This window comes from Protopterus annectens, chromosome 4.part1 (genome assembly GCF_019279795.1).
Source record: "Protopterus annectens isolate FY-2018-M chromosome 4.part1, PAN1.0, whole genome shotgun sequence".
Lineage (NCBI taxonomy): Eukaryota > Metazoa > Chordata > Ceratodontiformes > Protopteridae > Protopterus > Protopterus annectens.
Window position 1 is genome coordinate 147335218 of NC_056734.1, and position 16953 is coordinate 147352170.

The 16953-nt window shown below is 39.8% G+C and overlaps 1 protein-coding gene across 1 annotated transcript in view; it reads left to right on the plus strand.

Moving 5' to 3' along the window:
- Window positions 1-16953, plus strand: part of PLD1 (phospholipase D1) — a 1505857-nt gene that overhangs the window by 592546 nt on the left and 896358 nt on the right. Inside the window, exon 10 of the mRNA XM_044070047.1 lies at window positions 3116-3265. Coding sequence (XP_043925982.1) covers window positions 3116-3265 — 150 coding nt within the window. The remainder of the gene's footprint in view (window positions 1-3115; window positions 3266-16953) is intronic.

Here is a 16953-nt window from a genome sequence, read left to right on the forward strand (position 1 = left end):
AAGGTCAAATTTGCAGAGATATCTGTTTAATGAAGTCCTTCAGTTATATATACAAGTTCTGTTTGTGTCTCCTTTCCATAGTCCATATATATCTTGTTAACCTTTGCAGTTATCCTTGGTTAGCAACTGCCTTATGCAGGTCTCATGTAATAATAAGCATCCTTGTGTTAGCAGGCATCAGTCATGGTATAACAGTTATTCTCTCGGGGTGTGCATCGCCACCTTGTAGACTGGTGAGCTTCAAGTTTGCTGATCTGTGTGAACTTCACATTTTTTCCATTCTGCCATTAAAACAGTACTTTATCCTGGTTTTTCTTGCATTTATGTGCTCTCACTACAGATTCTGCTTCTGCATTTTTAGGAGGAGGGGCTCAACAGCATCCTACTTGTTGCAAAGAAACTAAAAACATGCTAAACATAAAGGCTTCTCTATTAAAATAGTCAAGTTTTAGTGATATTGCTGTCAGAGGAGGATGCTAGCTTGTTTTTTGGTGCGTCTCTGCAGCGTTGCTGTTTCTTTGGTGTCTCTTTGAGAGCAAGACCTTGTGTTTTCCTGTTGGGCAGCTACTTGACCACAAGATTGCTCATTCATGTTTCACAGCAAAGCAAAAGTATGAGCAAAGCACTTGTGGTCATTAGCCTAGTAAACAGCTATGAACCTATAAAAGTAAAATATAGGCACTATATTTTGTTTCTGGGAAAGCCATGTATTTGCAGGAAGCATTATTGCCTAATACCCTTGAACTCCCTTGGTCATTCACATGGGGCTACTATTATGCTCAGCTGCCCATTCATGGAGTAGTAGAAGGAGTAGATGCAGTTTTACATACTACGCATGTGTAGTAGTACAATGAATAGATGCAGTTTTACATATTGCTTATGTGGAGTAGTACAAGGAATAGATGCAGTTTTACATACTACGTATGCGTAGTAGTACAAGGCATAGATGCAGTTTTACATACTACTTATGTGGAGTAGTACAAGGAATAGATGCAGTTTTACATACTACTTATGTGGAGTAGTACAAGGAATAGATGCAGTTTTACATACTAATGTGGAGTAGTACAAGGAATAGATGCAGTTTTACATACTACTTGTGTGGAGTAGTACAAGGAATATATGCAGTTTTATATACTATGTATGTGTAGTAGTACAAGGAATAGATGCCGTTTTACATACTAATGTGTAGTAGTACAAGGAATAGATGCAGTTTTACATACGTATGCCTAGTAGTACAAGGAATAGATGCAGTTTTACATACTAATTATGTGGAGTAGTACAAGGAATAGATGCAGTTTTATGTACTATGTATGTGTAGTAGTACAAGGAATAGATGCAGTTTTATATACTATGTATGTGTAGTAGTACAAGGAATAGATGCAGTTTTACATACTACTTATGTGGAGTAGTACAAGGAATAGATGCCGTTTTACATACTAATGTGTAGTAGTACAAGGAATAGATGCAGTTTTACATACTAATTATGTGGAGTAGTACAAGGAATAGATGCAGTTTTATATGCTATGTATGTATAGTAGTACAAAGAATAGATGCAGTTTTACATACTAATGTGTAGTAGTACAAGGAATAGATGCAGTTTTACATACGTATGCCTAGTAGTACAAGGAATAGGTGCAGTTTTACATACTAATGTTCATAGGTTCATAGGTTCATAGATTAGTACTAAGCTAACTGCCCCACCCTGAGTAGCCATTAAGCTTAGCCAATTATCCCTTGTGAGACTCAAACCCTGCACCTTGTGTTTATAAGGCAAACACCTTAACCATTAGGCCACCTTAACCATTAGGCCACAAGGAATAGATGCAGTTTTATGTACTATGTATGTGTAGTAGTACAAGGAATAGATGCAGTTTTATATACTATGTATGTGTAGTAGTACAAGGAATAGATGCAGTTTTACATACTTCATATGTGGAGTAGTACAAGGAATAGATGCAGTTTTTACATACTACGTATGTGGAGTAGTGCAAGGAATATCTGCAGTTTTAGATTGTACATATGTGGAGTAGTACAAGGAATAGATGCAGTTTTACATACTACTTATGTGGAGTAGTACAAGGAATAGATGCCGTTTTACATACTACGTGTGGAGTAGTACAAGGAATAGATGCAGTTTTACATACATATGCGTAGTAGTACAAGGAATAGATGCAGTTTTACATACTGCATGTGGAGTAGTGTAAGGAATAGCTTCAGTTTTACATACTACGTATGTGGAATAGTACAAGGAATAGCGGCAGTTTTACATACTACATATGTGGGAGTAGTGCAAGGAATAGCTGCAGTTTTACGTACTACGTATGTGTAGTAGTACAAGGAATAGCTGCAGTTTTACATGCTATCTATGTGGAGTAGTACAAGGAATAGCTCCAGTTTTAAATACTACGTATGTGGAGTAGTACAAAGAATAGCTGCAGTTTTACATACTAAACGTGGGGTAGTACAAGGAATAGATGCAATTTTAGATAACTACATATGTGGAGTAGTACAAGGAATAGCTGCAATTTTAGATACTATGTATGTTTAGTAGTACAAGGAATAGCTGCAGTTTTACATACTACACGTGGAGTAGTACAAGGAATAGCTGCAGTTTTACATACTACGTATGTGGAGTAGTACAAAGAATAGCTGCAGTTTTACATACGTATGTGTAGTAGTACAAGGAATATCTGCAGTTTTAGATAGTACAAATGTGGAGTAGTACAAGGAATAGCTGCAGTTTTATGTACTACATATTCATTACCTTAATTCTTAGAACTACTTATTTTTTTCTGTCTTGTGATGTGCGTATTCTTAACCTTTGCTGGAAAACCTACTTTAAATTATGTTAGGTGAGTTGCTGCAAAGTACAATGTGCTGGTGACCAGTCAGGATCTGTCATACTAATGGCATGGTAAGTAAAGTAGTGGGCTTAGTAAGCTATCAGATGGCCTCATAATTAACTTGCAAGTACCATTAATTGAATGAAGTTAAAAGGAAATCGGCTTAAAAAAATAAAGTGCAGTAAGTATAGCCAGTCATTGTCTGTCTTGTTATTGATGGAATGTGGACAGCATCCTAATGATAAAATTAAAAATATTTTTTTTCTTTCAAGGACACTTATTTTTAAGTGTGCCAGCTACAGACATGCCCTCTGGTGGGGTCAGTCAATTCAGGAGTTTGTGAAGAAGCATGGCAAGAACTTTCTAAAAGACCACAGATATGGATCCTATGCAGCCGTACAGGAGAACACCTTGGCAAAATGGTAATTACTGCAATCGTTATCTGACAACTGTATGACGTCACTAATAAAATTAATAGTGTTGCTCTGTACTGATCGACAAGGCCTTTACTGGTACTGCACTGAGTAAGCAGAAATGCATTTCTAATGCACTATAACAGAATGCATGTAATAACATTTTTTATTTATTTGGTTAACAGGGCAAAGCAACCAGGCACAGCTGCCTGTTTTCAGGGAGATGGTCAGGGGCACAATCTGGTTAATTAATTTACTCAGTGTGACACAACAGGCAAATAGGGAATAAAATCCAGGGTTACAGGATGGAGCCCATAGGTAGCTTATAACTTCAACTGTTTGCCCTAAACTACCTGACAAATCTGAAGTAATCCAGAAATGTACATCTGTATCAGAGCCTTTGTGATTCCCTTTGTAGGTGAAAGGCAAAACTGCATTCTTATCAGTAAACACTACCAACGTTGTGTTTTCATGGTATGTCATTATCTGTTCATGTGGCACGATACATCTGATATTGACTATGATCAGATTAGAAGCCTATTACATTACTCAGGATAATAACTGTGCAAGCAACTGCAAAATGCAATGTACACAGGACAGAGAATGGCAGATACGTTTTGAAAGGTCTGCAGCAGAACCTGAATGAGAGGAATTTACCAAGCTTGATGTGTACTGTAGAAGACAGGAGGAAAAATGTTTATATAGCTCACAAAGTTTCTACAGATTCCAAGAGACAATATCCAAAATAAAAACTGAAGAAAAACAAAGTGGTGTAATCTAAAAATTTGACAAAATAAGTTAAAGGTCTGTTTGAAGATTTTTTTTTTCACGGAAATAACAGATACTTGGAGTATATTTTGAGGAAGTCATGCGTTTGAGGAACAGCAGTGCAATTCAAAAATACATATATCAGATCGGCAGTACGTGTTGGTAGAGTAAATAATAGAAAGAGAGTGGTTTATAGATGTCTAGGATTGCAGGATGAACCAAAAGGTGGAGATTCTACACAAAATGCAAGCCTGATGATCCTTTTTTTTCCCATCCTTTTAATTAAGTCCATCCAGCCATCCTCAACCCCTTTTTCCCATTTTGCACATGGTCAGGTTGTCACTTCAGCTGTGACAATCATCTCGAGCTGAGGTTTACACAGCTGGGTGGCTAGCCCTGCCGCTGTAGTTCATCCATACCACTCACTCACACACACACACACGCCTATGGCCAATATAGAGCGTCCCATCCACATACTGCATGCCTTTGGAATGTAGGAGGAAACTGGAACAACCCAGAGGAAACTCGCTCATCCTCAGGGAAGACATGCAGACTCCACACAGAAGGCACCCCAGCTGAGAATCAAACCAGATAACTTCTTGCTGTGAGATGGCATTTCTAACCACTGCACCACAGTGGCCATCCCAAGTCTCACCTCATTAAACATAAGTGATATTGCAAGATATGACCAGAAGACAGTAGAGAAAGCCAAGTTGTGCACACAAACTGACTGCATTTAATGTCAGTGGCAGTGTACAGTTGTAACTGCATTTAATATTAGTGGCAGCGTACAATTTTGACTGCATTTAGTGCAGTGGCAGTGTACATTTGTGACCGCATTTAATGTCTGTGACAGTATACAATTGTGACTACATTTAATGTCTGTGACAGTATACAATTGTGACTACATTTAATATATGTGACAGTCTACAATTGTGACTGCATTTAATGTCTGTGACAGTCTACAATTACAATTGTGATTGCATTTAATGTCCATGATGCTGTACAGTTATGACTGCATTTAATGTCAGTGACAACGTACAATTGTGACAGAAAGAAGAGAGATTTTGCTACTTCGTCAGATCACAGCATTATTGAAGCCTGTGTTGTATGTCTCTCATAGTTTGCATGTTTTAACCACCACCATACTCGAGCTATGCAGAATGGGAGAACGGCAGACCTTAGATGGTATTACTAGGTGCAGTTCGTCGGGAAATTATAAGGGTCAGGAGTTACCTGTGCTAGTAATAGGACAAAACATTAACCTGTTACACAGATGAAGAGTAAGATGAAACACTAGAAAATAATGGATTTAAAGTGGTAGTGGCTGAAGCCTGTTTAGGGAAACACATTGTACCAGACCCAAGGCAGATTTCTTTATGGTGTCAAGAAATGCAAATTAATGATAACTGAAGCTTATGAGTATCCCAGCTACCACAGAGCTTGGAGTTCTGTTCCCACCCACATTCACAATTCACACAGGTTGCAGTATATTGAATGTATCTAGCTTTCACTTTTCAGTGCAGGTGTTTTCCTATTAGCATTAGACCGCCCAACACACACACACACACACACACACACACACACACACACACACACACTGCAACTTCCAGATAAATAACATGCGTTATATTTAGTTCTTATTCCCCTTTCCAATTTCTCTCTGTATTAATAATATGATTACTTTGAGCTATTTTAGTGCCTAGCATCATGCAGGGCATACAAAGCTAGTGTGTTGAAAATTTATATATTTCATGAAACCTAGCTTAGCTTCCCAATCACACTGACCTCATTACTAAGCATCAATTATTCTGTCACGTAACTCTTGATCTTAACTGAATGTCAGTATAAGTGTTCAAAGTGCAATTTTGCTTCTGGCCTATGACATGGCTGAAAAAGGATTTGTGATCAGCCCACACACCCAAGATTTTAAATGCCAAGTAAATACTACTGAAATTCTTATTTGAATTTACATTGATCCCAAAGTATGTTTTAGCCTGTGATTTGTAAAGGGATTTCAGATGCTCCTTTGCAGTTCAACCTGTTGTACTCAGTGTGTGAGCAATGTTCATGTAAGACACAAAAATGTGAGCTCTACAGATGCAAACACATGAAATTGAGCGCAGCTTGGACTGTCTGTATGGGGTGGAGTTGAACTTATGTCTTCTCAGCAGCTCTACAGCTCATTACTTTAATATACCTAAAGTCTCCTGTACTACTTTTCTTATTGCATATTTTGTGTGTGCAAGAAGTAACAAAGGTGTATGTCTTCAAGAAAGGGGCAGAAAACTGAGAAGAGGAGCAAAGTCAGTGAACTCCAAACCAGCAGCATGACAGTTTTAGCCATGCAGGTGTTCCCCAGAGCTCATGCAATGGAGATATGGGATGTATTTATCATGTTGAGAAGAATGAACTTGTGATTCCAAAACTATATCAAGGACAATGATTAATTCCTAGGGAAATTCAGTGAAGTAATTCCTGAGCACACTGAAGTGCTCCAGGGGCTTATAATGAACAATGAGTTGTTCAAAGTGAAGGTTGCCAGAAGCAAGGCTGGAATAATTCGAGGACTCATTAATTGACCATGAAGAAGGAGAGCAATGTAAAAATATCAGCGTTGCAGGCTACCACAGACATTGAAGGGAGAGACTGCCTTTTTTTCATAAGAAAACAAATTGTGCAGTGGTCTTCTGTACCACAGCAGGACATGAAAGTGCATTGGCTAGTATGGGAAATGTGGAGGTTGCCATGTGGCTGTCCAAGCAAATTATAGTGCAGTTTTGCAGTTATGAATGGAAAGAGACCGTCTTATTCAAGCTGTGGAGACCTGGCTTATTCCTTTGGATTTTTGGGGAGAAAGCAGAATCTACATTGATCAGGATTACTCTGCAGAGACCCCCTGTGTAAGAGAGCTGTTTTTATCCCAGTGCAGACATTGGGCAGATCTAATGGTATAAGAATTAAAATGTTATACTCCACACTAATTCAGCTGATGTGGTCTGGGGACTGCAAAGTATGTAGTATCCTGATGAAGTCCGAAGGAACTTTGAGGGGGGCTTTCGCTCTTTTCCTTCTCTGCTACAGGCTTTAGAAGACTCTGACACTTACCAGGAAGAGATGAACATTCTGAAGGGGACCAGTGTCTGTCTCACCTAAGGGACTATTTCCAGTGTTTAGTAGATATCAAGCATTAAAGGAAGGAGCCAATATCATGGCTGCTGCCCAAGAGTAGAGAGGGGCAGCGTTCCTAAGGCTATGCACCAAGGAATGCTGGGAGCGCATGGATTATGTTTATCTGTAGAGGGCTAAGTAGCCCCCTTTTTCTTAAGAAGTGAATGCTTGTTGACTGTAGCCAACAATATTTCATTTTCTTTTATTTAACATTATGTATTTCTTGGACTTCACTTGACAACAGCCATTATACCTTTAAGTAGTATAGTGGTTATAATTGACCTTCCTCCACATGGTAGTTGGTGTATTGTTAGCTATATCTCTACTATGTTACTGTCTGTGGGCTTCAGAGTTCTTGCAATTAACCAAGTTTAATCTTGCCAAATATTTGAAAGCTTAATAAATAAAAATAACTCCTCAGAAACTTAGTATGCTGTATAGATCAGGAAAATTCTTCACTAATAATTCTAGAGTAACACTTGCCAAAGGCTGTCTCCTTCCATCTATATTTTATGCCTTCTCCATTCTCACCAATATGCAGATCTCTCTTCAACCCAAAATGAAGCCCTGCTACAATAAAGTAGCTAGATATGCAGCTAAACTGCCCTTCAAATCACATCATTGTTTCACCTTCAATTCCTTAAACTAGCTCAAGTTATCCTTCTTCCTTAAGTATACGCAACTTTTTCTAGCCACAAAATCATATTCACACCATCAACTTGCCTTAAAATCACCTTCGTTCTCAATGCTTATCAGCCTAGTCATCCACTCTGAAGAATGTCTCCTAGAGACTTTCAAACCAAAAATGTCAATAGGTAACTTCCTGTACTCAAATGTAGTGGCAAACAGTTGGAATGGTCACCCCTAGATATCAGACTAATTCCTAGTTTTCCTCTGTTTAAACACTCCTTAAAATATTCCTCCGTACCTTTCACCAATGTTCTTGTCATGTCTTGTTGTTCATTGTTCATGATATGTTCTACTCCTTTTTTTACGTTCTTTCTTTTCTTCTTTTACTCTTGTCCTTTTTCTCTCTGACCTCTCTTCCCTTGTACTCCACCTGTTTTCTTCACTCTCTCCTTCTCAGCATTACTTTTTCACTCTTATTTTCTTCCTGAAAACTTGTCTTCATTCAATTTATACTTGTATGTGTATGTTTTATTAAATTTCATTATATGTACTTCCTCTACTAAAATTTTATCTCTGATGTCTTTTCCATCCATTCCTCAATGTGTGGGTCTCTGATCCAATCTCTGATCTGGCTTCAGCCATTTCTAAGCTTTGGATACAGCTCTCAGACTACCCCTAGTCACTTGTGTAAGGAATGAGCTACCTCAGATCTCATTTGCAGCTGTCAGAGCTTGATGACTTCTCCTTTCTAGCATTTACGGTTCAGTTTCCTCCGCTTATTAGCTCCATCTAATTTAGTCTTTCTCATATATAAAGGTAGTATTTAAGTTGAAGAATCTTTTATGCACAGTGATATTGACTTTTTGGTTTTTAAAGACTGTCTGCTGTTTTTTTTTTCTTATCCTCCGTTTTTGGTGGTGTTTTTTTTTTCTTCCTTTCCTCCTCTTTTTTTTGATGGACAAGGATGGCTGATAAACCCTCAGGTTTTAAAAACTGTGTGGCTTTTTCCCACAAGCTACCAAATTCAGATGCACATGAGAAGTGTATTTACTGCCTAGGGTCTTCTCATCTTAGTGATGCGTGTTCCATCTGTAGGGCTTTTGGCTGACGAGTTATCACTGAGAGACAGAACAAGCTGATTATAGAGGTTCTCCTACAGCCCACTGCTGGAGAGAAGGCCTCTTCAGGATTATGGAAGTCTGAGGCTACTGCTTCTTCCCCTTCTTTGTCCTCAAGAAAGCTTAATAAATTTAAAGAAAAACAGAGGAGAAAGAAAAATCAAAATCTTCAGAAAAGCTCTCCACATCATCAGACACCCTCAGCAGCGGCCACAGCTAAGATCTGCAAACCTTGATAGTCAAGGCTGTTTGTAGATCCGATGATTATCAGATAAGTATCTTCACCCGGGATTTCCCCAGATCCTATCGCCCCAGGCTTCGGTCTCCAATCCTGCAGGATAGACCACATTATCCTTGGAGACATCCTCTTCCTACTTCATCTCTGAGGTTCTGTAGATCTCCTCGAAGTCTCACTGAAGTAGACATGGACAGGCTTATGAGGCAATTCCTTTGGACCCAAATACAGTTGGGGGTACTCCCAGACCGGACTACCATCAGATTCAGAAGAACTGTTTCTTCCCTTCACTCATTAATGGCTCCTCCTTCTCTGATCACACCTCTCAGATTGAAGTCCCTGGATATGACTCTTGCCCAGGTTAGATCTGCATCAGAGCAGAGGCTTCATACTTCCTAGACTCCAATGACTTCATAGGATCATAAGAAATTACTAGGCTAACGGCCGTAGGGCCCTTACAAGTCTAGCTAAGTTCTTAACCTTATTTCCACAATCAGCACCTATTGCCCCTGTCCAAGAGGGATACAGGCGGAACCCCTGGAATTAATTTATGGTCAGCCATCCAATCATCCAAATTGCGTTTGACGAGGGCCAATGAGGTGCTCTGTTTGACATGAAATGGGCGTCTGTTCCAAAGGTGTGGTAACTTCTGGGAGACAAATTTGTCCCTACAGCAAGTTTTATTAAGATCACATACCAGGTTAAGGTTTTTAGAGCGAGTAACCCATGTACAATTTGGATATGAAGCATTTCAAATAATACAGGGTCAGAGATTGCCTTATATGCAAGGCAGAGATCACCTCTGAGTAGTCTGTATGAAATGGAATAAAGTGACAGTGATTTCAAATTATCCCAATAGGACAGATGGTGAAGATCTTCAGTTTTCCTTGTGAGAAACCTTTGTGGTTTGTTCAGTTACTGCAGATGCTTAGAAAGGTACATACCAAAAGGGGCGTTATACTTAATTATTGCCCTGAGGAGGGAAAAGTACAGGGAGGTAATAACTTCTTTTTTTCTGGAAGCAAAGCTCTTACTTATGAGATGAGCAATACGGAATTACCACTGTGGAAACATGGTGGTCAAAGGTAAGGTTGCTGTTAGCCAGTGTACCCAGGTCTCTCACCACTGAGTGCGTACCTAAGGTGTTGCTACTGATGTGGTAGTTAGCAGGAACGTTGCTTTTGCCGAAAGGAATGATAATACATTTTTTTTGTAATGAGCTTAAGGCCATGACTTTGGCACCAATCATTTGTTAGTGTAAGATTCTTGTAGGATGGTGACATCATTTGGAGATTGTATGACTGCTCCCAGTTTGAAGTCATCAGCCACAGATCTTTAGTTTTTGCTTGAACTTTAGAGAAATAGATTTCAAACAGTAAAGGTCCCATGACTGATCTTTGTGGAACACCACTGGTTACAGTCTGCTGTTGGAGGTGGATTCCCCCAATTTTGACTATGAGTTCTATCAATGAGCCAGTTAGTGACCATCTAATGATGTAAGAGTTGACACCTAGTTGGATGAGTTTGTCGATGCCTGAGTGGGGGATAGTGTCGGATGCCTTGGCAAAGTTCAGATAGGCTGTATGCACAGATTTCCCCTTGTCCAGGGGCTTGGTGACTGTCTCAAAGAAGTCCACCAGGTTTAATGGGCATGATCTCCATTTGTCAAATCCAAGCCGAGTAGGGTCAAGTGTTTAGGGATTGTCTATACCTTTATTGATAAGGTCCATGATGATTTGCTCCATGGCCTTGCAGGTAAGGCTAGTCAGGCTAATAGGTCTATAGTTCCCAGGGTCAGTGGAAGCACCACCTTTGTGCAAGGGAATAATGGGGGCTGTTTTCGATTCAGCTAGTAGGAAGCCGGTGCTTACACTAGGACTGAAAAAGAGTACCCAGTGGTGTTGCTAATTCATGTTGGAGGCCATGTAGGATGCAGCCTGGGATGTTATCAGGTCCCATCGATGCTGTGTTTTTGGCCTTAGGGTATTTATGACCTGCTGTTTAGAGATACAAGGTAGGTGGTAGGAATGTAATGAGGTACCTGGCAAAGACAAAGGAGTGACGTTTTCACAGAATCTGTAGGCCACCAAGTTAGCTATATTTACAGGCCCAGTATATGTGGTATCATTAATGAGCAGTTCTGCAAAAATCTGGGCCTTTCCTTTTAGGTTATGGATGTAACTATAGAATTCCTTATGGTTGACCTTTGTTGAAGAAGCTAATTTGGACTCATAATTTGCTTTGGAGGACTTTACAAGAAGTCTTATTTGCTTGTTTAAGCTGAGGAGGGAGAGTTTCCAGTTTAAGGAGGGCTCACTTCCTCTTACTGTTAGCAGTTTTGTCCTCTTATTGTAAAGCCTGTTAATGGCAGTTGTCCACCAGGCAGGTTTGCTCTTACATGAGGAGCTTGTTTTGGGCCTATCTGGTATGACCCTGTCAATGCAGTTATATAGGCGTTTGTATAAAATTTTGGTATAGAGCTCGGCACAGTTGCCAGTTCCATCTGAGGAAGGAGGTGCAGTGAAGCTATTTATACCATCCCGTAAGAGATTATAATCTGCTTTGGATATGTTTTTTTAGTTTAGTTGCTGCTGGGATGGGGGTTAAGTGTGATAGTTTGAATGAGACTGATTTGTGGTCAGATCTCACCAGGGAGGACCTCTCAGTGGGGGTGCTACAGTGAACCCCTATATTGGTGAGCACAAAATCTAGGATTTTGGCACCCCTTGTGGGGGTGTCAACCAGCTGGTCCAGGGCATTGGAGTTAGTCGAGGAACCTTTGGGCAAATGAGTTTTGAGCAGAAATAATTTACCCAGTCAATGGATGGGTAGTTAGTCACCCAAAACCATGGTGTTTGGATGTATCTTGATAGACTCAAGTAGATCCAAATAGGCAGAATAGGTGTCCTGATTCATGGACAGGGTCCTGTAGCTGTCAATGACTTGAATAGGTGTCTTACCAACAGTCAATTGCACCTGAAGTGCCTCCAGGGAGTCGCACTGTTTAACCAATCTGGAGGTGCATTTATCTTTAATGAATGTTGATACACCGCTACCTTTAGTTTTCACACCTTCAGTTTGAGGTCTGAACATGTGAAAGGAGGTGTAACCCAGTATGGCTGGGGTGCTCTCCACAGCCTTGAACCAGGTCTCTGTGACTGCACAAATGTCTGCATCTTCCAAGGTGAGGACTGCTTCCAGTGAGTGCAGTTTCATGTTAAGACTCCTAGCATTTAGCAGTATAACCTTGAGGTTGTTTTTAGATGGAGTTTTTACGTTGGGAATTTTGTTCTTGAGGCGCTGCCTAAAAATGCACTGTGGGGGTTGGCAAGAGCCTTAGCCAGCAGCCGAAATCCAAGGGGTGACAGATGAAGACCATCTCTAGCAATGCATCAAGGTCTGTCGATCATGTTGTCCCAGGCTGACAGATAGTGGATCCCCTTATAATGACACCAGAAGCTAAGCTAATTACTGGAGTCAATCATTTTCTGTTTGTATTGAGGCACCATACTAGGTAAAAGTAAAATGCTGCTTTTACATGCCTGAAACACACAGTCCGAGAGCTCCGTCATGTGTCTCTCTAAATAGCCCAGAGATGCACATCTCAAGTCGTTCACACCAACATGGACCATGACAGAGTCATAACAGTACCTGTTGTTGAGAGACTTGAGTGCATGTGTCATGTGGCATATCCTGGCATCTGACAGACAGCTGATTGTGGCCTTTTCCTTATCCAGCCTGGTGAGAGGGACATCAGTGTGTCTCACGATGGAATCACCTATGACTAATATGTTTGATTTTGAGTTCTCTGACATGTCAGAGCTGTCGAAGTCTTGGATCCAAACTGTCAATACTGCCTCCAATAAGGTAGGATCAAATCCAAGGTCTTTGGATCCTTTCTGTCCTCTAGGGCATTGACATTTCATAGTTTGGCTTCAACAATAGCCTCTGATCTCATTAAACTGCTTCTAGGGTTGAGCCACTGTCCTGAGTTTCAGCTCTGACAATGATTCATGGATCCATGTTGAGACTGGTGTTCAAGGTTTTTGAGAAAAGGACATCTTGCTCTGAGAGATTCTCAAACTTGACAGAAAGGGGATTGGTCCTTCCAAGCACTTTCTCCAGGGGAATCAGTGGCTTTAAGTTCTGTCCATGATTGACCTAGACTCCTCCCAGGTATGTAAAGGACCAAATACAACTGAACCTATCCCCAAAAAGCCTGACGGCTCTATCTTTTGTGGACTCCATAATTCTCAGTTTACAAATCGTGCTGTTTCTAAAAATATTAATTAACTGGAATGTAATTTCATAAAATTGTATGGTTTATATCTAATTTACTTAGCTGTATAATATTTATGGAGCTTTTCCCCCTGGGCTTCAGCTGACGTTGGGCTTTGTTGAGAGTTGGAGTTTCCCCTGTAATCAAATGTCAAAATTCATAGCTTTCAACCAATCAGGGACAAATCCAGAAAAAAATCAGAAACAATCGGACACTTTTAAAATGTTAATTCTATTAACTTGAGACATTAATAGAATTAGAGAATGTGAATTAATATGCATTTCCTGAAGTAAAGTAAGTACTCAGCTATTAATTATAATTCACCACCTTTTATCTAAAAGGCACTAGTGTTAAGAGGGATTCAGAGGGACAGAGCGAAAATTTGAGTCAAAATCGGGGACATCCCTGAACATCAGGGACAGCTGATAAGTATGTTTCAAATAAATAAAATGAAAAACAAATAAAATTGCTTGGTTGAGTTTGACACGAAGTTGTATATATTTTTTCATGGAGCAGTTTTTCTTTCGAGTATCTACAATTAGAGTTAAGTATCGGTGAAGGATTATTGACCATGCTGTTTGCTATAGCAGCAAAAAGTTATTTCAAACTTGGTACAGTCAAGGGTCATGTCATTGACTGTCTTTCTCTGTTTTGAATGTTCTACTATGATTCCAAAGACCTTGTGTGCAATTTTTGTTAAAAAGAAGTGTATGAGAGATGTAATGAAATTTGTAACTCAGGAAGAAGGTTCTTTTAGTCATTGGTGCTATCCAGCATATAAAGTTCATTAATGCAGACTAGTTGCACATACTTTGACTTACTGTATCCTTTTGTTTCTTCTACAATATTAGGAATTTGCTTGGAAAGGGCTTGATAAAGAGTGCAAGGCAGGGATGGAGCTGCAGGAATAAGAGGCTTTGACAGAGTTACTTTGGCTGTAAATGCCTGCTTGCCAGGAAGGTGTTAAGACAGATCTGTGCATTAATTCAGGGATGGTGCCCTTTTTCTGCAGTTAATGGTTATTTTGGGGGAACAGGGGATTTAGAAGTGTACACTATTTTCATATATGGAGGTCTTTTTTGGTAAGTTTGCGTTGAATTTCAGGGTTATGGGGATGACATGACAAGGGATAGAAGGTACATGTTTACATTAGTCCTGTCAGCTGGCAAAAAGTTTAACTATGGGAATCTTGCTTATTCAGCCTGTGTTTGTGTGATGAGGTTATTGTTTTTTGACCGACAGTTTGGTTATTTGCAAGGGATCCATGCCTGCTCATGGAACCTTCGTGGTTTGGTTAACCCTATAAAGAAGGAAAGAATAATGTCCTTTCTTAGAAGGTAAAGGATGGACATAATGTTGTTTACAGAAGATGCATTTAAAGGAGGAGGATGAGGATATTAAATTGAGTGAGGGGGTTGTCATGTCTTGGTCTGCATCTCCTATAAACTGGGTAGAAGAAGAGATGTACAGAGTAGAGGAGATGGTTGCTTTTCTCTATGGAAGGAAGAAATGGAAGGTTGTAGTTTAACCCTGACCTCTGTCTATATACCCTGAGGTACCAGGATATGTGTTTCAGGAGATATTTTGCTTAAGATCAACCAGAGAATTTTAAATGGCAACTTCATTCAGATATAAAGCAGTAGACAAGGGAATAGTATTGCAGGATTGAGCAAAAAGAAAGGCTGTGATGTAGAGATTGAGGAAATTACAGCTGCAGGGGTAAACGTATAACAGACGGAGAAGTTGGGATCTTTGCAGAGAGTGATGTAGAAAGTGGAAATGACAGGGTATGAAAGCAGATTATTACTGAAGGACCATAACCAATCTGTGTCTGCAAGAATCGTTGGGGGATTGAGCATTGGCTGCCAAGTTAAGGGAAAAACACTGTGCTCAGAAGAGGTGGTACAAGAAGAGAGTTTAGAGATTTTTAAGGAATATGACCAACACCTTTACGCTGCAGAGAAAATGAAGCTTGGATGGGAGGAAAGGATTGCAGGATATTTGGAGAGAAATGATTTGCCCAAGCAGGATGATTTTTTCAGACACTTGAGTCAAGAGTTTTAAGTACTGAGAAACAGCAAATGTTAATGAGCAATGTACAGTTAAGACTCCAGGAAATGTTTTTTCAGTGGACATTTGATTATAGATGAAACAAAATTGCTGTGGCCCAACTGCAATTTTTTAATGCTGCCTGGAGAGGGGAGGATTGTCCTCCTTCCTGGAAACAGGGGATAGATTTAATTAGAAAGGAGGAAAGGAATCCCCTTGAGGCAGCTTCTTATAGTTTCTAACAATGTTATAATGGGTTTGCCTTCTCTCAACAAATCCATAGTGGATGAGACTTAAACTGGGGAACAATTCTACTCATTTTTCTAGCCAGAACACCCATGAAAACTTTATAATCTTGGTTTAAAATATAGCATTGTCAACTAGTTAAGTATAAACCAATGTGTTTTTTTTGAGGGGAGGGTGAACCCATGATAACAATCCTAAAAAAATTGATTATAGAAGAATCTTCTGCAGGGAGGGACAGGGTTGCCTTATCAATAGAGTGGCCCTTTCTTCATAACGCGATGGTGACACATCACTTTCTTGAACAGTTGATCTGTGTATTGAAGGGTATATATGAAGGGGTGATTGTTCAAGTTAAGAACTCTGGGAGGTTGTCTGAGGTATTGCATATTGCAAGGGGTACCAGACAGGGAGGTCCCTTGTCCTCGTTTACTTCATATATATAGCGCCCCTTGCAGCTAAGATTAGGGAATTACAGGTGATAGCATACAAATGGGGAGACATTAAGTTAAAGGTGTCTGTCTATGTGGATGGTGTGATAATGTCTCTGAGAACAAGTAAAATCCTAAATGATTTTCATTTGATTTCTGGGTATAAGATTAACAAGACCAAGACTAAGGCAATTGGGATTAATTTAAGAGATCAGGCACTAGATGCAGCCTGGAATTCTGAATGGTGGGCAGCTAACCTAGTGAAATGCCTAGGGATGTGGTTAAGTAAGACCTGTGATCTCCCTCCAGAAAGTACTGCAGGGAATCCAGACAAATCTGAGTAAGTGGAAAGTGTTTAATCTGGAACTGGATCTGGGAGTACAGGTTATCCATTGGCACTTTTTGCCTTATTTGTTATACTGGGCACAAGCATTTTGGACACAAGACTTAAAACCTGGATAAAGAACTTTATATGAGCAGGGGTTAAGCCTGGGGTAAGTTGGAGAAATGAATTCTTCCAAAAGGTTTGGGAAGGCTGGCATTCCAAACCCAGAAACCTATTTTTCTGACAAACCTGTCTTTGTTGGTCCAGTTTTCTACACTTGTTGGTAACCTGAAATGAGTGCAGAATATATGCTTAAACAGGAAAATGCTTGAATAAAGAAGGTGGATATTTTTGATTCAGTTTGGGTTCATAATGGTGAATTAGTAAAACTGTCACTATTAGCCATTATAAGTTGGAAGGTGGTTAGGTTATTCAGTAAGGAGGCTCT